We start from the raw sequence: 23,332 nt of genomic DNA, 5'->3' as shown, positions 1-23,332 counted from the left end.
GCACATGATTGTGTTTTCTCATCTGCAGCAGCCAGACGTTGGCACAGTGAATTCCAAGGACTTTGGTGCTCTTCATACATGAACACATTTGGACAGCAAGTGACAACTGTTTTGCATGAACACACATTTTGTGTGCCACCCTGCCATTTCTGTGTGTATTGTTGTTTTGCAGCTGAGGCTGCTTAGTTGATATTATTATTATTATTATTATTATTATTATTATTATGCTTTTCCCGGTTTGTAAGTCATTCTGGGAACTCAATTTGGGTGGAAGAGGCAGGGTAGAAATGGTTTACAGGGTAGAAATGGAATACAGAGAACATTAAATACAATTTTGGCTCAGTGAGCCATTGGATGCCTTCTTGAAAAAGCAAAAAATAAATTTAAAAAATGGCATTCCAGTGTAGTAGAGTGACTCATTTGTAGGAATGTGACAGATCTGTTGCTCTTCTTTAAGCCAGCTTTGCAAGGACTTGCTGAGGAAGCGATTCTCTTCCCCACCCCCTGCCGCTCTTCTCCCTTCTCTTGCTGCCCTACCCTGATTCGTCACCATTTGTCCTGGGCTCTCGGGCTGATAATTGCCAGCTCAGTATTTGAACACATATTGGTAGCAGTAATTGGAACACAGCAGCTCTCTTGTAAGGAAGTTCAGGTGTTCTGGGGTGGAGTTGCGGGATCCAAGGGAGAGTGGCTGAGATCATTCTGCATAAAAGCTCGTGTATGGCAGAAATGTGCACAGCTAGCCCAAAACTGTGGTTGTGAGCATTTGGACCCCAAACTTACCTCCTGTTCCTACAGTTTCTCCCTGTTGTGGCCATGTGTGTTTTTTTTTGGGGGGGGGGGGGAGAGAACACTGTTAAGGAAGTCATAAGAGTATGGCATTTGTAGATAAGAGACTGATTCAAAAGCAATTCCTATCCGCCATAAGAAAGTAGCAAATTACCAGAGTGCTTCATTCATGTCATTCAGGATGTGGTAGAGTCTGCATAAGCTTTTACTAAACATGCTCTTGCAATTTTTAAACTGCTGTGCAGGGAAGACATGATATCTTCCCTGTGGTTGAGATTTTACTCTGATTTTCATGAGCCTGAGACTTGACAATCCTTGGACTTTATGACAATAATACGTATAGAAGGTTAATAGTAATATGATATGTTATTGCCATCAGGAATTACAGTTTTATTACATATAATGTTATGTTATTTTACAGTCTTTTACATGTGTGCTGTGGTGTTATGAGCATTCATAAAAGCAATGAACAAATGCAGCTTCTGTCCTAGGGCAGCCTTCTGGGGTTTTTTTGGGCTTTGGTTGGGTTTTTTGTGTGTGTCCAGGGGTGTCCACTTCTATTCTTAATATGCAAGGCAGATTCTCTGGTGCAGACAAAAACAGGAGGAGGCTTCTAAATATAATCCTGGCTCAGAGCCTGCCAGTCCTCTTTTCTGTTCTCTGGCTTACAAAGCTCTTGACCCTAAACTCCTCCATCCTCAGTTGCCCCAAAGCTCCCTGCTTCGTTTAAACACTTTTGGCCCCCTGTCTGGGGACACCCTCCCAGAACACCATACATGGCATGAGGTCTCACTCTTGTACCCCGCCCCCAGTTTCCATTACTGAATTTGCTCCACTCCTCACCCCAATTTAATGTAATGGTGTTCATGTATTTGAAATGCTGGCCTTCTACCCAACAGCGGTATCTACACACGTAAGACTAAAAAACAATTAAAACACAAAGAGTGCAGTGCAAACCAAGCAGTGGAAGAAGAAAACACATGTTCATTTCATGTTACTTTTGCTGCTTCCCCTCCCCTTTCTGCTCTGCTGTCATAGAATATAAGCTGCTTGGAGACATGATTCACCACCATTCTTGCTTATCTTCCGTTGTAAGATAGCTGTGGCCGTTCTTGGACCAAAATAATAATAATTTATTTATTTAAGGGTGTTTATTAACTGCGTTTTAGGCACACTTCACTAAGTGGTTTACATAATATTCCTATCACAATCAGCAGATTTTTGTAAAAAGTTATCGGTAAAAGGCAGTTACCGGTACTGCAGTTCATTTTAGTAGATCCTACTGCTTCTCACCCTGCCCCCCACCCAAGGCAAACATGGTCCTTGAGACGCTCCTGTTGTGGGAAGCCACTAGGGGAGCTGGATGGTGGTACATTCCCAAGCTTTCCCCCACTCCCCATTGCTTGGCCACTGTGGTCCTGGCACTGGTAACCTCTGGAATGAATTGCTACAGTGTGTTCTATGTGGGGCTTCCCTTGGGCTTAGTCCACAAGCTGGTGCAGACTGCAGCAGGTAGGTTGTTGCTTGGCCCACCCTGTTGACACCACTCCTGCTGAGGGAACTGAAATGGCAGCCAGTATGTTACTGGGCACAGTTCAGTGCTCTGCTTTTAGCATTTAAAGCCATAAATAACTTGGTGCCAGCTTGCTTGAGGGACTGTCTCACCCTGTATTTCAGCAAGTGCACTTCTCAGATGGGCACTGCTGAGAGTATCTCCTGCCATAGAGGTATACTTAGTAAGTATTGGAAAGAGGGCTTTTAGTGTTGCAGCTCCAGCCTTCTAGAATTGGTTGCCTACTGTGTTTAAGCAAGCATCTAGCACCATGATATTTAGGCATTTATTGAAGACCTTTTTTTTAAAAAAAATCTTTCCTTGAAGTGGGAGCCTGTCATTTTATGGAATCTTAACAGTACAAATAAGGAACTGGTTTTATTGTGTTCATTGAGTCTGTGTTGGTATTTTAATCTCTTTGTTATCTTGCTGTACACCACTTTTGTAGCTTTTGGCTATGAATCAGTTTATAGATCTGCAAATAAAATAAAAATCATCCTTTGTAAAGCACCATGTACACAGATGGTTATACGTAACCAGTAAATAATATAATAATCAAGTTCTTAAATGGCCTCTCTGTATTGCAGCTCTTGTATTATTATTTAAAAGTAAGATCTTCATCAGTTTTAGGATGCACTCAGTGAAATTTTCTCCCATGGTGGTTCTAAAGTTCTGTTGAATGGGAACGAAAGATCCATCTTGCATTTCATCCTGTTCTAACAATGGTCTGTTGGATGTCTCCATGAAATACAGAAACAGGTCATGAAGGCTTGGGCCTCCCTGCACAGCAGCAAGGATTCAGAGGTAGACTTTCTCTGAACCTGAAGGTTCTGTTTAGCTATTACAGTGGTGCCTCGCAAGACGAAATTAATCCGTTCCGCGAGTCTCTTCGTCTAGCGGTTTTTTCGTCTTGCGAAGCAACCCGATTAGCGGATTAGCGCTATTAGCGGTTTAGCGGCTATTAAAGGCTTAGCGGCTAAAAGGCTATTAGCGGCTTAGCGGCTTAGAAAAAGGGGGGGGAGTGAAAAAAATCGCAAGACTCGCAAGACTTTTTCGTTTTGCGAAGCAAGCCCATAGGGAAATTCGTCTTGCGAAGCGCATCGAAAAACGGAAAACCCTTTCGTCTAGCGGGTTTTTCGTCTTGCGAGGCATTCGTCTTGCAGGGCACCACTGTACGGCTATTAGCCGTTGACAGCCCAAAGCTCTGTGAATCTGGCTACTTCCTCTTTAAAGCTACTTGCCACTGCCACATCTTGTGGGAGCGAATTCTGTAAGTTAATTATGTGCTGTGTGAAGAAGTGCTTGTTTCTGACTTTCCTGAATCTCTTACCTGTCAATGGGTATGGGGATAGCTCAGTTGGTAGAGCATCTTTCGCCCAATGTGGCGCTCGAATCTCAGGGCTGTGGGTTTGAGCCCCACATTGGGTGAAAGATTCCTGCATTGCAGGGAATTGGACTAGATGATCCTTGTGGCCGCTTCGAGCTCTATGAATCTGTGTGAGAGACGTTGATGATTCTATCCTGCCCTACCTCCCAAAGGAATTTGTGTCTGCTTTTCTCCAGACCACGATGAGTTTATAATTTATAATTTACCCTTTTAAGCATTCTTTCTTTAAAAAAGAAGAAGAAATGCTGTTAAAGTGTGGATGTCACAAGGGAAAATGCTTGGGAGGAAGCTCTCCAACCAGGACTGCAGCAGAGGAGCTGTCACGCCATCTGTACTGGCACAAGTAGTTGCGTTGGAACAGCATGGATGGGGTTTCTGTTGAACTTGAACTGGTGACGCCACATCCTGCTTATGTTACTGTTTTTCCACAATGATGACATTGTAAAGGGTCACAAAGCAGCGAGGAAATTTTGCCTGCGCAACAGAACTGATGGTCTGCGTTTTTCAGGAAGGAGCACTGGAAGTTGCTGGGCAACCTGAAGACGACAGTGGAAGGTTTGGTGTCTATAAACAATCCCAACGTCTGGTCTAAGTATGGTGGCTTGGAGCGACTCTGCAGGGACATGCACAGCATTCTGCATCATGGGCTCATTCCAGACAAGGTAGGCTTTCTCGGCTTTCTCTGGAGTTTATACTCTTACTTCTGCTTTAGCAGGTGGGTATCTTGACCGGTGTTCACCTGGGACAGCCATAAAATGGATCCCTTAACCATCTTGTCTAAAATCTGACCTAGATGTCATGTCTTGGACGAGAATAGATAGGAATGTTAGTAGTCGGGTTGCATCCACAGAACAAGATGCTAAGGAAGAAGTGAGGCAAGACTGAGACCTGGGCCAACTAGTGTTTGTTTTTGTAAAAAAGAAAAAAAAAGGGGGGGAGCAGGTATAGTAGAGCTGTGATCCAAGAATTAGTTTGATCATATTTCCTTTCCGAGGTGACCTTAGGCAAGCCCTTTTGTCTCCCCATCTGCAGTCATTTTCAGCTTCAGTCCTTCCTGTCTCCAGGGTGATAGCTCCTGCTTTCCCTGTAGAGCAGTGTTTCCCAACCTTGGGCCTCCAGCTGTTTTTGGACTACAACTCCAATCATCCCATCAACTCCCATCAACTCCCATCAACTCCCATCATCAGACAGAATTACAAGCCTGGTAGATGAAGGGAACACAGTGGATGTAGCCTACCTTGATTTCAGCAAGGCATTTGACAAGGTGCCTCATAATATTCTTGTAAAGAAGCTGGTAAAATGTGGTCTTGACTATGCTACCACTCAGTGGATTTGTAACTGGCTGACTGACCGAACCCAAAGGGTGCTCATCAATGGTTCCTCTTCATCCTGGAGAAGAGTGACTAGTGGGGTGCCACAGGGTTCTGTCTTGGGCCCGGTCTTATTCAACATCTTTATCAACGACTTGGATGATGGACTCAAGGGCATCCTGATCAAATTTGCAGATGACACCAAATTGGGAGGGGTGGCTAACACCCCAGAGGACAGGATCACACTTCAAAACGACCTTGACAGATTAGAGAACTGGGCCAAAAGAAACAAGATGAATTTTAACAGGGAGAAATGTAAAGTATTGCACTTGGGCAAAAAGAATGAGAAGCACAAATACAAGATGGGTGACACCTGGCTTGAGAGCAGTACATGTGAAAAGGATCTAGGAGTCTTGGTTGACCACAAACTTGACATGAGCCAACAGTGTGACGCGGCAGCTAAAAAAGCCAATGCAATTCTGGGCTGCATCAATAGGAGTATAGCATCTAGATCAAGGGAAGTAATAGTGCCACTGTATTCTGCTCTGGTCAGACCTCACCTGGAGTACTGTGTCCAGTTCTGGGCACCACAGTTCAAGAAGGACACTGACAAACTGGAACGTGTCCAGAGGAGGGCAACCAAAATGGTCAAAGGCCTGGAAACGATGCCTTATGAGGAACGGCTAAGGGAGCTGGGCATGTTTAGCCTGGAGAAGAGGAGGTTAAGGGGTGATATGATAGCCATGTTCAAATATATAAAAGGATGTCACATAGAGGAGGGAGAAAGGTTGTTTTCTGCTGCTCCAGAGAAGCGGACACGGAGCAATGGATCCAAACTACAAGAAAGAAGATTCCACCTAAACATTAGGAAGAACTTCCTGACAGTAAGAGCTGTTCGACAGTGGAATTTGCTGCCAAGGAGTGTGGTGGAGTCTCCTTCTTTGGAGGTCTTTAAGCAGAGGCTTGACAACCATGTGTCAGGAGTGCTCTGATGGTGTTTCCTGCTTGGCAGGGGGTTGGACTCGATGGCCCTTGTGGTCTCTTCCAACTCTATGATTCTATGATCCCTAGCTAGCAAGACCAGTGGTCAGGGATGATGGGAATTGTAGTTCAAAAACAGCTGGAGGCCCAAGGTTGGGAAACACTGCTTTAGAGGATCACCTGGGAAATAGGTTCTCTCTGAACTGGAAGGTTTTGTTCTCTTCACACTGTTCATGATTTTACGAAGCTCCATCATGCCTCCCCTGCACATTCATACACATTTTTTAGAGTAGTGGTACTTCTGAGCATGCACATAAGAGCACCAGGCCAATGGCCCACCTAGTCCGGCATCCTCTTCTCACAGTGGCTGACCAGATGCCTGTGGGAAGCCTGCAAGCAGGACATGAGCACATCGGCACTCTGCCCACCTGTGATTCCCAGCAGCTGCTATTCAAGGCATGTTGCCTCTCGTGGTAGAGGTGGAATATAGCCATTGTGGCATTGATAGCCTTGTCCTCTATGAATTGGTCTAGTCCTCTAGTCTAGACATCCAGTTCCCTAGCTGTGCTGCCATTAAATGTCGAACAGCATTAATACCTTCCCTCCTGCAACAACCAACAGTTTCTTTTGCCACTGTAGTTGCAAGAATAAATCATTAACTTGCCTTTATCATCTTGTGGAATGGAATATTGTACTTTTGGGATAATAATTAGTAATAATCTGTTCTGTAGGGCTTTTGCAGTCCTCCAGAGATAAAATCAGGCTGTTGGTTGCAGTACAGGCAACTACCCCCATTTTGTGCGGGGTTTGCATTCCTGACCCTTGCACACATTGGTGGAGCTTGTGTAAGTGCTCTCCTCCCTGTTACGCCCCTGCCCTGTTATGCCCCTGACCCGCCCCTTTTTCCAGGCACTTCTAGGTTGTGGCGATGCGTGTGTGCACAGTCGCACATATTTTGAACATGCAAGAAACAATCATTGCTTGTAGTGGATAAGCTGTAACCAAAGTTACTAGTGATCAGTGCATTTTCTCCATAGAGAGAAGAAATCAGCATCTTGGGAATTTGGGCACAGTTAAATAAGAGCATGAACGCACACACCTTAAGGTTCCTACATCCATGAAAAATCTGGTATCTTGAAAGCCTTGGTATTGTTGCTTCAAAAATACACTGATTCTTATTTGGTTCAGTGTTATATTAATGTTGGCTGCTCTAGAAAACGTGTTCTTGTTTATAAAACTGTAGCTGTCAGTATGTGTAGTGTGGTGTTTGCTTTGGCCTTCCTGTCTAACCTAATTTAGTTCCATTTGTATTTGCACCATTCATTGTCTGCTCCATCCATACAGCTTCTCTTAATGTATATTAGCCCCCTTGATAATTTTAATCAGAAAGACAGGATATAACTGTTCCCGCTTTAAAAATATATAATTTGTTGCTTGGGAAAGGTTGAGCCATAACAATGTAATTAAGATGTTATATTCTTGGGCAAGGTTCTTGAGCAGGTAGTCACAGACCAGATCCAGACGCTGTTGGAGGAAGTGGGTATTTTTAGATCCATTTCAATCGGGTTTTAGGCCCAGTTTGGGCACAGAAACTGCTTTGGTCACCCTGTATGACTTCTGTTAAGAGGAAGACAGGGGAAATGTGTACCCATTAGTTCTCCTCAACCTCTCTGCAGCTTTTCATCATTGTATCCTTCTGGAGTGACTGTCCAAGTTAGGGGTAGGTGGCACCACTTTTTGGTATTTCCGATCCTATTTGGATGGTCATTTCCAGAGGGCGATAACTGGGGAGTGCTCTTCAGCCTTGTGGAGCTTTCAGTGTGGGGTTCCTCAGGGTTCAGTTTTATCCCATATGCTCAGTGAGGTCATCCAGAGTTTCTGAGTACATTGTCAGCAATATGCTGATGGCACAACAGTTACTCTTGCCTCAAGCCTTTGTAGTTTTGTGAGTGTTGGTGTGTGTGTTTTCAAACAAACCATGGGTAAGGAAAACTATTGAATTTACACGTAATGTTAAGCCATGTTTAAAACAAGCCAAGTTTCATAAGCCATCAAAAACCCATGACTTCAAATCATCAGTTTTTGGCAATAAATAATAGGTAAGCTGCTGGGCAGGGTACACACATAACACTAAAGCATAGTTTGATAAACTATGATTTAGCATTATGTACCAACCAGGTGATTGATTTGCTTAACCTGAATGCAGCATGTTCCAGACATCAGGAAGGCATTGAATTCTTGACTCTGTTCTTGTCTGACTTTTTGCAACTGCTTGAGAGAAGGAAGATGCAAATTAAGCTGTAACAGAGGTTATTTCAGAAGTAGCACTTCAGACCACCTGACATGTTTTGGTCCGTAGTTCATAATTGACAGCGGTAAAGGAGTTAATTTCCTTCCTCTTTCTAAGCCTGCCTCTTAATGAATCTGGTCTCTGATCACGTATTGAGCTGGCACTGCCAGGGGAATTTTTAACTCTCTGTATTTCCTGGGCAGGTGTGTTGCAGGCAGAGGGATTATTGGCAGTTTGTGAAGGACCTCCGTTGGCTGAGCCCACATGCTGCCCATCACATTGAAAAGGTGAGCTCATGTTTTGGGGAAAGAAGATCTTGGTTTTGCCAGGGGGTGGGGGACAAGTTTGTCGAGGTGAGCAGAAGTCACTTGCCTCTTTGTTGTTTTTAACCTTTACGGAAGGTCTGAAAGGCAAATCTTGCTGGGATTGTTTGCAGGAAGCCAGTAACTCAAATAAAAAGTGCTGACGGCAGGTGGGAGGGAGCTGATGGGAAACTCTTACCTGCAGCCCAAGGTTGGTGAGGAAATGCAAGCAGCTTCAGACCTGAGGAAAGTTTAATAATAATAATAATTAATAATAACAATAACAACTGATTTATAACTGAACTATAACTGAATTCCCATCAAGCTCCCTTTGCCTGCTGCAGCTCAAGTTCTGACACTGGCCCAATGGCGACAGTTGTGATATAAAACGGGAAAATTGTCGTGATTGTCGTGGAAAGCATATGTAGGTGTGTTGTATTGGGGCTGCGGCTACAGTCTCCATTTAGAGAACAATCAGGCAAGAAAATGGGGTCTGCTAAGGGCAGACAGCTTCCTCCTTCTCCAAGGGTTATAACACATCTCAGGCTTGCAAAGTGAGGCCATTATTTTCCCTGTTGTGCGAATGGGGAACTGATGCTGATACAGAGTGGCTTTCCGGCAGCCTAGGCTATGCTGCCTCTCATTTGTCTGCTGGTGCCTCAAGCAGCAGTCCCTCATACCCTTCCAGGGACAGTGGCAAATTGAGAGAGATTCTAAGAGGAGTATGTAATCAGGGATCTTCTGGGACGCTGCTGTCCATTACCTGCTAGTCTCTGCCAGCTTTTCAGAGGAAGTAGCATCTGTCTTCCAGTTTATCAACCTGTACGAGAACGGACAGCGGAACACCGACGGCGTCAGTGATCGAGCCATTGCAGAGGCGTGGCTGCAGCACAGCCTGCAGTTCCATTGCCTGTCAGCTCAGCTGAAGCCTCTGCTTGGGAACAAACAGTACACCAGGAAGTTCTATGCAGGTAAGATGAAACCCCTGCTCTTCCTCTTCTTTCTCGTGCCATTCTTCTTCTTTCTTGTACCCTGTGGTCTGCACTTGGCAGCCTGCAAACAAAAGGCAGCTTTCAGACAGACACAGGTGGCTTCTCTCTTCCTCCCCCTTCCCCAAAATTGAGGTTAAAGTCCCAGGCTGGCCATGCTGGCAAATGTTGTTTAAAGGATGTGGAAGGGTCATGGCTCAGTGGTAGGTTGTCTGCTTTGCATGTGGAAGATCGCAATTTCAATCCCCAGCATTTCCTCATAGGCCTGAAATCCTGTAGAGCAGGGGTAGGCAAACTAAGGCCCGGGGCCCAGATCCAGCCCAATCACATTCTAAATCTGGCCCATGGGCGGTCTGGGAATCAGCGTGTTTTTTCATGAGTAGAATGTGTCCTTTTATTTAAAATGCATCTCTGGGTTATTTGTGGGGCATAGGAATTCATTCATTCATCCCCCCTCCGCAAAATAGTCCATCCCCCCAGAAGGTCTGAGGGACAGTGGACCGGCCCCCTGCTGAAAAAGTTTGCTGACCTCTGCTGTAGAGCCACTGCTGGGCATTGTAGACAATACTACAATACCGCCCGGGGATCTTTGGATAAAAGGGCAAAGGAAAAAGTCACGTCTGTTGCTCCTCAGAGTTTTTCATGTGCTCCTCTGGAGGTTTCCCAGGAAGGAATGTGCCTCTTAGGCTGAAAAAGGTTTCTCATCCCTGGGGCGGGGGGGGGGGGGGACACAAAGCAATGAGCTGTGCTGCTTCATCTATTGTTTCACATCATGTCTTTTGTAGCTGTTCTGTTGTATTGCTTTCACTTTATTAAAGCTGCTTCCTTATTTATCTGGCAGTTCATCAATTTTCATATCCTCTTTTTGTGTTTCATATTCATGTTCTTTTAAACATGGATGACCTGGCTTAATTTGTTTTACTGAAGTGCAAATCCTCCGCCTAATATTTTTGTTTGATGTCTCATTTCGCTCTGTACGTTATATATGTGCACATACAAATGCAAACTAATAAATATGTCTGGAAAAGTAAGCAAAAAAAAAAATGGGAAAATGCCAAAATACTATAACTGGCCTATATATATTAAGAGCTTAACCAGTGACTCAAAAGGTAGTAAAAGAGGATTAGGCAATTCATGGGTGGCAAGGCTGTGTTCTATCTCCCTTCTCATAATCAATATGTTCTTGAAACCAGTTACTAGGATTCCCCAGTGGAAAGAGTGCTGTTGTGCTCATATCCTTTCTTGCAGTCTTCCCAAGAAGTATCAGGTTGGCCACTGTGAGAACAGAACGTTGGACTAGATGTGTTGCTAGCCTGATCTTGCTGGCTCTTCTTAGCTTCTCTGGCAGCCCATGGTATATCTGAATGACATGTATGAACACACTGCGTGAACAATCCTGTAGTGACCTCTCATGATAGACACTTACGTGTCATTCACCACTCTTGGGTACTTTGGTTGGTCTGATCCTGTGGCCTGCAGGGAGGTTGAAACAGATTCTCTTTCCTCACTGTCTGGGGTGTGCTGAGGTTCCTGGGGCGAGAGGAAAGGCAAGCAGTTTCCCAAGCCGTGGGGACAGTGCATTGTCTTGTTCTTTCAGCTGTTGAGCATGATAGCAGTCAAGATGCAGCACAGCACATTGCCTAAAAAGAGCCAGTGTACAGAGCACGTAATATGGATAACACTGAAAGTCAAGTACAGTGGTGCCTCGCAAGACGAAAAGAATCCGTTCCGCGAGTCTCTTCGTCTTGCGGTTTTTTCGTCTTGCGAAGCAAGCCCATTAGCGGTTTAGCGGATTAGCACTATTAGCGGCTTAGCGGATCAGCTGATAAGCGGCTTAGTGGCTTAACGGATCAGCTGTTAAGCGGCTTAGCGGATCAGCTGATAAGCGGCTTAGTGGCTTAGCGATCAGCTGTTAAGCGGCTTAGCGGATCAGCTGATAAGCGGCTTAGCGGCTTGGGAAAAGGGGGGGGGAGGGAAAAACCCCCGCAGGAACTCGCAAGACATTTTCGTCTTGCGAAGCAAGCCCATAGGAAATTCGTTTTGCGAAGCACCTCCAAAACGGAAAACCCTTTCGTCTAGCGGGTTTTCTGTCTTGCGAGGCATTCATCTTGCGGGGCACCACTGTACAGGATAGACATGGAAACCTCAAACTCCTGCACTAGAGATAAACACTTTTAGGTAACTAAATTTCTTTAGAAAAAGGCTTGCATCTCAGTCAAGAAGGAAGTCTTCTCTGTTGGCCTTCTCTTGGGAGACCCAGGCTTAATTCTTGCTGAGCTGTAACCATTTGATACCCAAAAACGAACAAAAATTCGCATAGATCAAAGACAAGGGTTCTAGTCTAGCCTTCTCCTGACATGCTGGTTTTCAGTGTGCAAGGGATATTTCCATTGCATGAGCCCTCCTCTGCAGTCTGAAGTGGAGCAGGCTTACCACTTAAGTGAGAACTAGGCCTATGGGACCCTGCTTTTATGGCAAAGAGTAGAAAGAATAAATGCCCAGGAAGCTGCCCTTATACCACATCAGACTATTAATCCAGCTAGGCTAGAGTTAGCTGCTCTGACTGGGAGCGGCTCTTGCAAGGCCATCTGGAAAAGTCTTTCCCAGCCCTACTATCTGAAATCCTTTTAACTGGGACTGAGCCTGGGACCTTCTGCATTCAAAGCATGTGATCTACTACTAAGTACAGTGGTACCGCGAGTTAAGTACTTAATTCGTTCCGGAGGTCCGTTCTTAACCTGAAACTGTTCTTAACCTGAAGCACCACTTTAGCTAATGGGGCCTCTTGCTCCTGCCATGCCACTGGAGCACGATTTCTGTTCTCATCCTGAAGCAAAGTTCTTAACCCGAGGTACTATTTCTGGATTAGCGGAGTCTGTAACCTGAAGTGTCTGTAACCCAAGGTACCACTGTAATGGGCTCTTTCCTTTGGGCCTACTTCCTTAACTCCCAAACCCTTGCTTGTGCTTTTTGTATCCTCAGCCCCCGCATGCTTATGATCACAGCCTGTTGATACAAAGCCTTAAGTGTGTAGAGCTTGTACCATGAAGGCTGGGGAGGAGGGGGGTCCCTTGTCCTAATTGGCATGCCATGAAGGGAGACATTCAAGAGGCCTTTGTTGTTGTAACACAGCTGCAGAGTCCGTTTCTGCAATTCTTCTGTTGAGATGGAGTGTCCATGGGTGAGGCAACTGTCGAGGAACATACTAGGGGACTGTTCCTGCAAAGGTAGCTTCTTCCATGGCTGTGTCTAATTGTAGGAACTCTGGTGACAGATGCGGCACGAGAACCCATCCCTGCTGCACTGCAGTGCAAACTACTAAGTTGTGGAGAAGGCAAGCCTAGAATTCTCCTGCTTGACACGATAGGTTTCTAGTGTGCAGGGAAGCTGCATCAGCAGGGTTTGGACTCTATGACACCTGACCTGGCCAACTCCCTGATTGTATGTCAACTGGGAAGTGCTAAGTGAGTGAAAAGCAGAGGATGCTTGTCCCAACACCTTCATTTAGGTGGCTGTCTGATTTATAACTTGCAAGAGGTTTCTGAAGACTGCTGCGCAACCATAGAAATCTTTTCCCTGTGAATTCATTGGGCATTGAATGCTTTCTGAGAAGGACTGTAAGACAGTCAAGTTTGAGTTTTAGTAGTTCAGGGCTACTTTTTCTTTTTTTTATAAAAGTCTTCAGTATTTTTGCTGGGGATCCTTTTATTTTTGGTTTTTATTTGACTTTTTTTAAAAAATTGCTCAGCACCCTTGGGGAAGAATAGAAAGCTAAGTAACACATAGCTTGTAGGAAGTCTTTTCCCTCCTTCCTTCTGAAAGTCCCTTGGGTACTTCCTCTCCCCTCTCTTCTGTAGCATGAAGCCCAGAGGACTGGACATTAGGAATGCAAATACTGTATGCTTCACCATGTAAAGGAACAATAAGCCAATACTATTGTATTTTAATATTCTGTTGGAAGCTGCCCAGAATGGCTGGGGAAACCCAGCCAGATGGGCGTGGTATAAATAAATAATAATAATAATAATAATAATAATAATTATTATTATTATTATTATTATTACAGTGGTACCTCGGGTTACATACGCTTCAGGTTACATACGCTTCAGGTTACAGACGTCGCTAACCCAGAAATAGTGCTTCAGGTTAAGAACTTTGCTTCAGGATGACAACAGAAATCGTGCTCCGGTGACGCGGCACAGCAGGAGGCCATATTAGCTAAAGTGGTGCTTCAGGTTAAGAACAGTTTCAGGTTAAGTACGGACCTCCAGGACGAATTAAGTATTTAACATGAGGTACCACTGTATTATTATTATTATTATTATTATTATTATTATATCAGCCTGACTTTTCCTTTTTTCTTTTTTTTTCTTTTTGCAGACTCAGCGTTCCTGCTCAGTGATGCTCATGTGACAGCCATGTTACAGTGCTTGGAGGCTGTCGAACAGAACAACCCCCGGCTGCTAGCTCAGATAGATGCATCTATGGTGAGAAGGGTCCTCACTGCTTCTTGTTTGTGTCCCCTCCCCTTTTGCTCATTGCTTCCCTCCTCCCAGATGCTGCTCTGCTGTTGTCCTGCACACAATATCTCATTCAGGAGCAAGCAGGGGACTCTTGAAGAAGTGCCTTGACTGCTTGACCCCAGAGGTTAAATGCCCCAGAGCATTTGCTGTAGCTCTGTAAAATGGCTGGTCAGGAGGAAATTGCTCAGCCAGCTATATCTTTGAGAAGGCAGATTGCAGTGCTGGTTCAGAAGCATCTGTCAGGTAGACTGGACCCTGGGGGATTTTCTCCATTGCTTCAGGGTTTGTTATTAGTTGCTCCACTTAGCTTCCAGGCCTGCTTTCAGAAAGAGCCACAGTGGATAAGACATGTGGAAATTACTGGGCTACTTCTAAAGACTAGCTGTTAGTGAAATAGCTGCTGGGGAAGTTGTGGGTGACTCTTCTTTCTTGGAGGTTTGAAAAGAAGCTTGGCCAGGGATCAGTGAATGTGCTTTAGCTATGTCACCTTGGAGCAGATGTTGGATTTAATGAGTGGCTTTCCATGGTGCCAGAAGTCAAGTGGGAGTTCCTCAATAAGATGATCAGCAACGGTTCACAAACTTCTCTGAAACGCTGCTTGCCCACCTTTCCCTGCAACACAGAGTTTTCTTAGGGCAACACTTAACATGGGACAACAGTGTTGATGAGGCACAGCTGACATGTTAGTGTCCCTAGAATGTGCCCTCTGCAACACCCAGGGATTCCACGGCAGCTGATCTGGGGTTCACAGGCTAAATCAATCAATCAATCAATAAATGTGGACCCTGTTCCTTGAATATGGATTGATTCAGATAATCCACTGGATTCCTTCCATTTCTGGTTCTATAGCTCTACTTCCTTGTGTATTCCTTGTGCATTAACTAGGTCCTTCTTTCAGTTTGCCAGGAAGAGCGAGTCCTCTGTGCCTGTGACCAAGAGCCAAAGTCTCACAGCGCTTCCTGGATCCATATGTACCCCTCCAGCTGAATGCACGACCCACCGGTATTTTGGCTCCTTCTCAGGTCTTTACTCCACCTCTGCCAGCATTCAAGGTGAAAGCTCCAGCACCTCAAAGTGCAGTAGTTTAGGTTGTGCTTTTCTGTTGCCATTTCTGTTTCTTAAAATACTCAAGTCCATGCTTCCCCTTCTTTCCCCACCTCTTTCCAGACAGGAGACCATCAAACACTTGGGTTTGCAGCGGCACCAGCCAGCCTCAGGAAAACTCCCAGTGTGCCTCATCTCATTGGCAGCCGGAGGGCAGGTCCCCCCAGTGGCAAGCCGCTCCTCTCCCTCACCTCACCGTCTCTCCCCCGAAAGATGCCTCCCTTCCTGGTGAGATGAGTGCCAGCACCTCGGCCAATGATGACTCGTGGGCAGCCAGCCAGGATGACACAGACGGGCCAGAATACCTGGCGATTGGGAACCTGGGCCGGCAGAGTCGGGCTTGCGGTAGCCCAGCCCAGTCTGGCACGTCCACTAGCAACAGTGCTGAGAGCAGCACCTCCAACCTGTTTTCGTCCAGCAGCTCCCAAAAGCAGTCCGTTTCCTCCTTGGGAGATCAGGGAGCAAGTGGTGGCAGCAGCAGCAGCCGAGGGATGAGCCTCTTCCGTAGGTCCAGCTTCTCAGAGGGTCAGACGGCAGCTTCCTATGGGGCGCTCAAGAGGAGCCATGTACGCTCCCATTCAGACACCAATGTGGCCTCTGGGAAAACTCACGGTAAGGTGTGGGCAAAAGAGTTGGATATTTTACGACTGCTGCTGTTGAGCACAGACTCAGATGCCTCTGGGAAAACTTTAAACTTCTGTAATGGTCCCTGCCCACTTAACAGAAAAGACAGGATTTGCATGAAAGGTGTTACAATGAATGAATAGCAGAAATGATGTACAAGGCAGCCAAGCCCTACCCTCCCACCCATACTTGCTATAGCTCAGGCTTTTGCAGCGGTGGGGGGGGGGGATCTTTTTGGTTGGTTCCATGGGCCAGGTCCTTATCAGAATTGGCTTTGTGGGCCAAATTTGACGGGTGTTCAGAACCACCCACCTGTCAAAATCCCTAGCAGGAGCAATGTCAAAATGGAGGTGAGGACAGGTGTTTCACAAAGCGTTTTTGTAAACCACTCTGAAGTGCCTCATACCCACCTTTCAACCTTGCTCCAGCTCCGAAGAGCAAAAGTCAACCTGGTTCACCTTTCCCTTTGATTTGTGACATACTTCATAGATGGTCTTAGGGGAGTAGGTAGAAGGAGATCAAGCTGGGAAGATGAGCTGTTATAATTATCTATCAGAGAAAAGCAGACAGGGAGCTCCCAAAGCAAGTGGTCAAAATTCATGGCCGAATAATCCATATTTCATGAACCCACTGTTGCCCATGTCTGCCAGTCACCCTCATCTCCTGTGATGCCCCTTCTCAAATGCTTTCCTTGGCTGCCTTCCCATCCCCTTTCATTTCCAGCAGAAATTCCTTGGCTCTCCTGCCTCTAAAGCTGGCCACAGCCTTGCTATTCCTTTGGTTTCCTTTACAGAGCTGTCTGTGACTTTGGTCTTCTAACCACAGCTGTGTGATGATCTTCCAACACAACTTTGCCTGTTCTCCTTTCCCGCCCTTCAGTTAGAATAATAGAATCATAGAATTGTAGAGCTGGAATGGACCCTGAGGATCATCTAGTCCAACCCCCTGCAATGCAGGAATATGCAGCTGTCCCATGCATGGATCGAACCTGCAACCTTGGCATTATCAGCACCATGCTCTAACCAACTGAGCTATCCAGTTGTGGAAGTCCCTCTCTGGACAAGTACAAGAGGCCACCTCCCTTCTTTCACATCCCCCCTCAAACCCTTCCTTTCCCCCCTGTGCAACATTTCTTTTAACCTTTTAATCCCTGCCCTCAGTTGCATCCACACCTGAGTACAGGTAATGCACTTGGTCACATTTGCTTGCTTCTCTTCTCTCTCCTTCTCTTGGCTTTCTGGCCGGCATTTGGATTGTAGGCTCCTTGGAGACAGAGCCCCTCTCACTCGCTCAAGAAATCCTGCAAAGTACTATGTACACTTAGGCTGCAAAAATGACAAATTGTATGTCAAACTTCCTTCTCTGCACAGTATTCATATAGTTGCTGATGTAGCCATGAAGATGCAGAGTCACATTGGTAGCCTTTTGTTGAGCTGCTGACCCCTCCCCAGAAATCTATCATGCTACACAAAACACAATTATTCTTTTCCCCCACTCAGCCAGTAGTATTTTAACTTTGCCCACATCTAGAAATGCACTTCTCGAGACAGTGAATATCATGCTGAGAAAGGGATTGTAAAGATTCCTGCTACAAGTAGCAAGGCGCATTCATAGGCATGGTACCCTCAGTTAATTTACACACACGATAGCAGGCCCAATTCCTTGACCCCTGCTCTGTGACCGCTGGAAATAAATAAAATCATACCAGCAAATAGCAGAAGAGAGCTGGAGAGTCCTTGTGGCTTGTGAGGGGACCCTCCCCAAAGCCTGAAGAGGATGTCAATGAGGGCAGAGGAAGCCCTGAAGAGACCTGAGGTGCAGCAGGGCTTTGTTTAGGCTGCTCAGCTTCCCCACTTAATAGCTGACGTGGGGTAGCGCAGCAGCAGCAGCTGCTGCTGCTTCTGTTTTCTTGCGCATCCTCAGTCCAGCCCCAGAGCTTTAATTCTAGATATTTTGGTCTGGATTGGAGAAAGAGCGGTAGACCAGGGGGAAATAGGCATTTAGAAGCTTTTTAGACAGGGGGACGCCTGTACTATGCTTAACATAGGTGTTAATCCCACACTAGTTAGCTGCTCCTATGCTCAAAATTCTGCAAGATGGACCCACAGAGCCTGACCTGCCACCCTAGAGGCCACCACCAGTGTCATGCACTTGATTCCTGCAGTGGCTGCAACGTCGCTAGTCTTGGTCACTGTGCTTCTTTATAATAATCTGCATGAGCATATTGGTGAGATTGTGTGGGGCTGCTGGAAAAAGGATAATGCTGAGGCCAACAGCAGCCACAGCAAGCGGCAAAGAAAAAGGGAATTACAATTGGGCAGAAGAACTTGGTGGACCTGAAATGACTGATAGGCTCTTTTTTTTTTTTTTTTTAGAAAATGACTCTAAAGTTGGGGTCCCAAACATGGCACTCATTAGCAACATGGTTCCTTGGATTTAATTGTTGTTTTTGCTTTTTGTTTTAAATGGTGCTTTGGACAGTTGCCTTTTTTGCAGGGGTGGGGGTGAGGGAGGTTGCTTTTGGGGGGTATAGGTGTTTTGCCTGGTTTTGGTGGGGGAGGGATTCAGGTACCTACAACAGTTTCTTAGATTCTCAAGTGTGCCCCTGGGCCCCCCAAATTCGGGGCCTTGTTTTGGGATCTCTACTCTGTTGTGTTGTTCATGGTATGGGCAATGGCAGAACCTTTTGGAGGTCTTTAAAGGGAGAACAAATACAACGTCTCCAAAGTGTGGCAGACAGGATTCTGCCTTGGTAAGTAACTTTCCTCTCTCTTTTCCTCTCTCTTCCTTCACGCTCCCTTTTCTGCTTTGCTGCCTGTCCTTAGGGGGGCACAGAGATATCGGCATTATAATAGAAGATCCTGTTGCAGGTTTGGGAGCCAGCACATTGCAAACCCCTTCATCAGCATCTTCTGCACTGACTGCAAGGTCTTTGTAAAATAGAAGCCCTCTGGTGTCAACCTCAAGAAGCCTCCAACAACTGGAGCATTTTGATTTGTAACATTTCTTTTCACCCCATAATGAAGGTTCTCTGGGCAACAAAAGAGTTGTTTTTTTAAACTATTCTTGTTGGCCCATTGTTGGTTACTGGGCTTTCTTCTGCAAGGTGAGCAAGCTCAGAGGTCTGCCTGCCTAGTTTTTAAGATGTGGTGGGAAGGAGATTCATTCCTGGTGGCTTTTGGCCTAAATTCAGGGCACTATGTACATACGGGCCTTCCTTACTTGAAGCTACTCGGTGCTACTCAATGTGTGGGTTCTTGTGAAAGGGTCTTGGGGGAGTGTTTTGTGTCCTGCAGAGTTTGCAGTTAACCATTTTGACCCAAGAAGCCACCATTGCTCAGTTTTTTGGCATGCTCTGAGATGTCCAAGTGCAAAGATCATGGCTTTCCTCTTCTTGGTGCAACCCATATGGCAAAGCTTTTTGATAAAAGAGATTTTGGTCTGCGTTCAGAGCTTTGTCAAAATTGGTTATGATGCCAAAAGTGTCAATTTATAGAGTGGTTCTATCCAGTCTAAACAGCTCTGCAAGGACTGCCTCATTTGTTGTATTTTTCTTAGATGAGGAAGACTTCCCTGTAGCTTATATTGGACAGTGATATTTCACATTGCCTAGCTGTCACATGCGGGTTCTGCATTGCTTCCTACATGGAAGTACATTTCATATTGGGGGCGGGGCGGGCAGGAATATAACCTATGAAGTGGCTCTAAATTGGGCCTGACCTTCTGAGCTATTGAAGTTGACACCAGTGTCTCCTTTGCCTTGTTCAACCCTCTCCTTTGCCATTGCATGTTCTGGATGTACACGCTATCAAATGTTGATTTCCCTCCATCACCTTCTTTCCATGCCATTATCAGCTGGGATAAAGCACTAAAACCAGCTGCTGTCCTGTTCAGCCTTCACTGCCCCTGGAACTTCAGTTGTTCGGGGAGGTCAAGCCCACGCTCTGGCCCAAGTGATGCAAGCCTTTCCCTATAGTAGCTGTTTCTCAGAGGTTGCCTTGTTCCTAAACTTGAAATCTAGGTCAGGACAGACTTCTGTGTGTGGTCAGGAAGCTGGAGAACGGCCACTGTGGACAAGGCCTTGTGACCTGGTCCAGAGTTTCAGCAGTGACTTCATAGGAATGTTTCAAGAAGGGATAACCACCATAGTATGCATGTAAGTTGATTTTATAGTGGTGCAACAGTCTAAGAAACAAGGATAGTTACGTTAAAAAACCCAAAAAAACTGAATTATCCAGGTGAAATGTAACTGATGGTCACGCTTCTCTTTCTGTGTTGGCATAACCCTCCTCCTCAATGCCAAGGCTAGATAAAAAGATCTTGAGCTTTTGAGCTGTGCTTTGCCTTTGAGTCTCCAAGGGTAGCAAGAGGCGGGAGTTACTGGTAGGCACTGGTGATCCCCAGGAACATTTAGTTTCAGAAATGGTAATGTGACGTGGCCATGTGGGTGAAGGTGGTCCCTGGTATGTTGAGCCCAAACCATTCAGCACTTTATAGATGTAAAACAGCATAGTTCAATTGTGTGCCAAAGGTTCAGTGCATATTTTGGAGCGGCCTTCATAGTAAGTAGCTGAAGCTTCTGGAGAATCATCAAACCAAGCTTTTCAACAGAGTGCTTTACGGTGGTCTCATAGGAAAGCTTTTATTATGGCACTCAATAGACAAAAACTTGCCTATGTTTGCCTAGGGACGGGATGGGGAACCTGTCAGGTGCTGCTGAACACTCAACATCCCTAATCATGGATCAGGCTATAAGAGGCTGATGGAAGCTGGTCTCCTAAATACACTGGACGGCCACAAGTTAAATTGGAATACTGAACCTGACTCTCTCTAAGATCCAATCCTGACATCTATTGGCACCAGTTGTGAAGGCAGATCTAGACTAGCTTGTTAGAATACCCCCCTGCTTGAACACATGCATGATTTCTGCTCCTGTCCATGAAAGTTCACCCCACAGCCTGCCTGCCTTCAATGGTTCCTTCTGGGCTCCTGTTTGCCCAAATGTTCCCGCACCTTCCATCTTGTTGACTTTATTTTTTTCATATATTTCACGATGTATCACTTTGTCCCATTCAATTCTGTTCATGCCCCGCCCTGTGGCTCGTTCTGATCATGGCGATTGACTCAATCTTTCTTTATATTATCCCTAGAGTCCAGTGGAGTCATTTCCGGGTTCCAAGGCAGCATGTCCTGCTCAATGCAGAGCAGCCAGATGAGCACCCCTGGATCTGTTTACATGGAATACGGTGAGCAATGTAGGGCTTTTGTTGGGTTATTTTTTGCCTGTTTCTCAGCTCTCCTTTGGAGTTGGGCATCAGCATGGTGTGTGAGCCTTTTCCAGTTTTTGATGCAGGTTTTTGCTAAGAGCTGTGCCCCTCCAGCTTCAAATGGCCTTCAGCAGGGGTAGCCAATGTGGTGCACCCCCCATTTGTCATTAGACTACAACTCCCATCACCCCTGGCCATATGCCATGCTGGCTGGAGCTGATGGAAGTTGGAGTCCAACAAAATCTGGAAGGTACCACATTGGCTACCCAAGGCCTATTGACGACAGAGCAGCAGGAGCTAGAGCCAGCACAGACCTTGCGAGGTTTTCCAAATGACTTTGCATCTTCCACCGTTCCCAAAGGATTCTGACTGCCCTAGTCCTGCGTGAGCCACCCCTTGACAAAGTTCATAGGAATGGAACAGTAATTTTCCTTTAACTTTTCTTTCTCCGTCAGATACCGGGCAGTATCTAAGCTCTGGGGAAGGGATGTTCCGGAGGCCCTCAGAAGGCCAGTCCCTGATAAGTTACTTGTCAGAGCAAGATTTTGGCAGCTGTGCAGACTTGGAAAAGGTAGGCAATAGGAGAAGTGAAATGTGAGATTAGCAGGGAGCTTGCATGAAATAGTGAGAGAAAAACACAGAGAGCAGTGACTCCCAGGTTATATGGCCAGTGACTGGGCGGGTGTGTAGCTGCCTGGGAACCATATATATGCTTGGGGTCTCTTGCTTGTCTAAGATGACAGGAATGTCTTTGGCACTCAATTATTTCAGGCAGTATCAATTCCTTACACCTCATAAGATTCCTGATAGGGTGAGGAAGGGCTGCAGACCATCTCGGTCATCTGATCCCCAAGGCCTTTCTATTCCTGTTAGGTCGATAAGCTGGCTGAAGTCCAGCAGTATTGAAATGTAAGCTGGAGAGAGGATAGTGATCACTTTCTTTGTGGTCCAAAGTATCTATTTATGTGATACAGACAATTAAGGGAAGGGCTGACAATAAAATAATCAACACTAGCCCCCAAGTTAGCAGTGTTTTAAACATGTCCTCTTTTTAAGGATCCTCGTGAAAAATATTTCTCAGAGTTTAATGTCGGGAATAATTTTATTTCTGTTGGTTTATTTTCTGAGAACTATGTGATCTGTGTGTTTCCTTATTTGCATAGGCAGACAGGAAACTTAACTTTGTGGCTCACTTTTAAATGTTCCATTTGTTTTTGTTATGACTTTGAGCTAAACAGTAAATTATTACTAATGCGGTTGATAGACAAGTTCTGGCCGTGGCAATTTTTTTTAATGCAACATTTAAAAACTCGCTCCCCCAACCATACATAAGCACTAGAAAAATATTTGGGGGTGGGTTGGTGGAAATGAAGCAAGCCAAAGATTTCTGTGCACGTCCATATTCTACAACAGTGTAGATTTTGCACAGGGCTGCCAAAGTTTTTGGTTTTGGTTTTTTTACCGGGCTTGAGTATTGAAAGATATTTAGACTGTCATGCTACCTGTCCCCCCTGCAAACCCATTGTCTCTTTCTCTGGAGAACTCCCTCCTTTTGAGACTTGTGGAAAACTTAACTCTGCTGCTTCTCTTCCCTTCACCCCAGGAAAATGCTCACTTCAGCATCTGCGAGTCGCTCATTGCTGCCATTGAGCTGATGAAGTGCAACATGACGAACAGGCAGCTGGAAGAGGAGGAGGAGGACAGTGACAAGGAGATCCAGGAGCTCAAACAGAAAATCCGCATCCGCCGACAACAGATCAGGACGCGGCACCTGCACCCAGCGTACCCGGAGATCAGCTCAGACAGTGGGTGCTTCCTTCCAGCTCTTCCTTTTGCTGTGTTGAAGGCTTCTTTGGGGATTTAAGTGACTGTGGATCCCTGAGGCTATTTCTGAGGGTGCAGATCCCGGATAGTGCCACAGCTTGATAGCCTCTTGCCAAAGAAACCTTTATTCTTGTGCCAATTCAGCAAGATTAATGGATGGCCTTCTGCTTCTTATCATGTCAGAGCATGAATGAGTTGCAGTGAAGCTTTCCTTCCTGACCCCTGGAAGTGCGGTTCAATCCGGGTGTTGTTTTACAGGATCTATCCTTGGTAGAAGCTAGCAACGAAAAAGAGATAGAAATGAGACTCCTGGGGCGAGGGGGCGCGCGCGCCTAATGTCTATGTTCCATACCAAATTCCACCCTAGTGTAGTGCAGATTACAGCTTTGT

General features: G+C 45.7%; 1 protein-coding gene across 3 annotated transcripts in view; it reads left to right on the top strand.

Moving 5' to 3' along the window:
* Positions 1 to 23,332, top strand: part of RUBCN (rubicon autophagy regulator) — a 49,252-nt gene that overhangs the window by 7,063 nt on the left and 18,857 nt on the right. For 2 of the 3 annotated variants that reach the window (XM_081007410.1, XM_081007408.1), the window contains exons 2-11: positions 4,237 to 4,390; positions 8,513 to 8,596; positions 9,423 to 9,582; positions 13,981 to 14,087; positions 15,022 to 15,175; positions 15,291 to 15,839; positions 18,677 to 18,721; positions 21,002 to 21,097; positions 21,574 to 21,689; positions 22,722 to 22,923. In XM_081007410.1, coding sequence (XP_080863536.1) covers positions 4,237 to 4,390; positions 8,513 to 8,596; positions 9,423 to 9,582; positions 13,981 to 14,087; positions 15,022 to 15,175; positions 15,291 to 15,839; positions 18,677 to 18,721; positions 21,002 to 21,097; positions 21,574 to 21,689; positions 22,722 to 22,923 — 1,667 coding nt within the window. The remainder of the gene's footprint in view (positions 1 to 4,236; positions 4,391 to 8,512; positions 8,597 to 9,422; positions 9,583 to 13,980; positions 14,088 to 15,021; positions 15,176 to 15,290; positions 15,840 to 18,676; positions 18,722 to 21,001; positions 21,098 to 21,573; positions 21,690 to 22,721; positions 22,924 to 23,332) is intronic. The other variant, XM_081007409.1, reaches the window with a different exon arrangement.

This window comes from Podarcis pityusensis (assembly GCF_964106645.2).
Source record: "Podarcis pityusensis genome assembly, chromosome: 5".
Classification (NCBI taxonomy): Eukaryota; Metazoa; Chordata; class Lepidosauria; order Squamata; family Lacertidae; genus Podarcis; species Podarcis pityusensis.
This window is presented reverse-complemented; position numbering and strand designations above follow the sequence as displayed.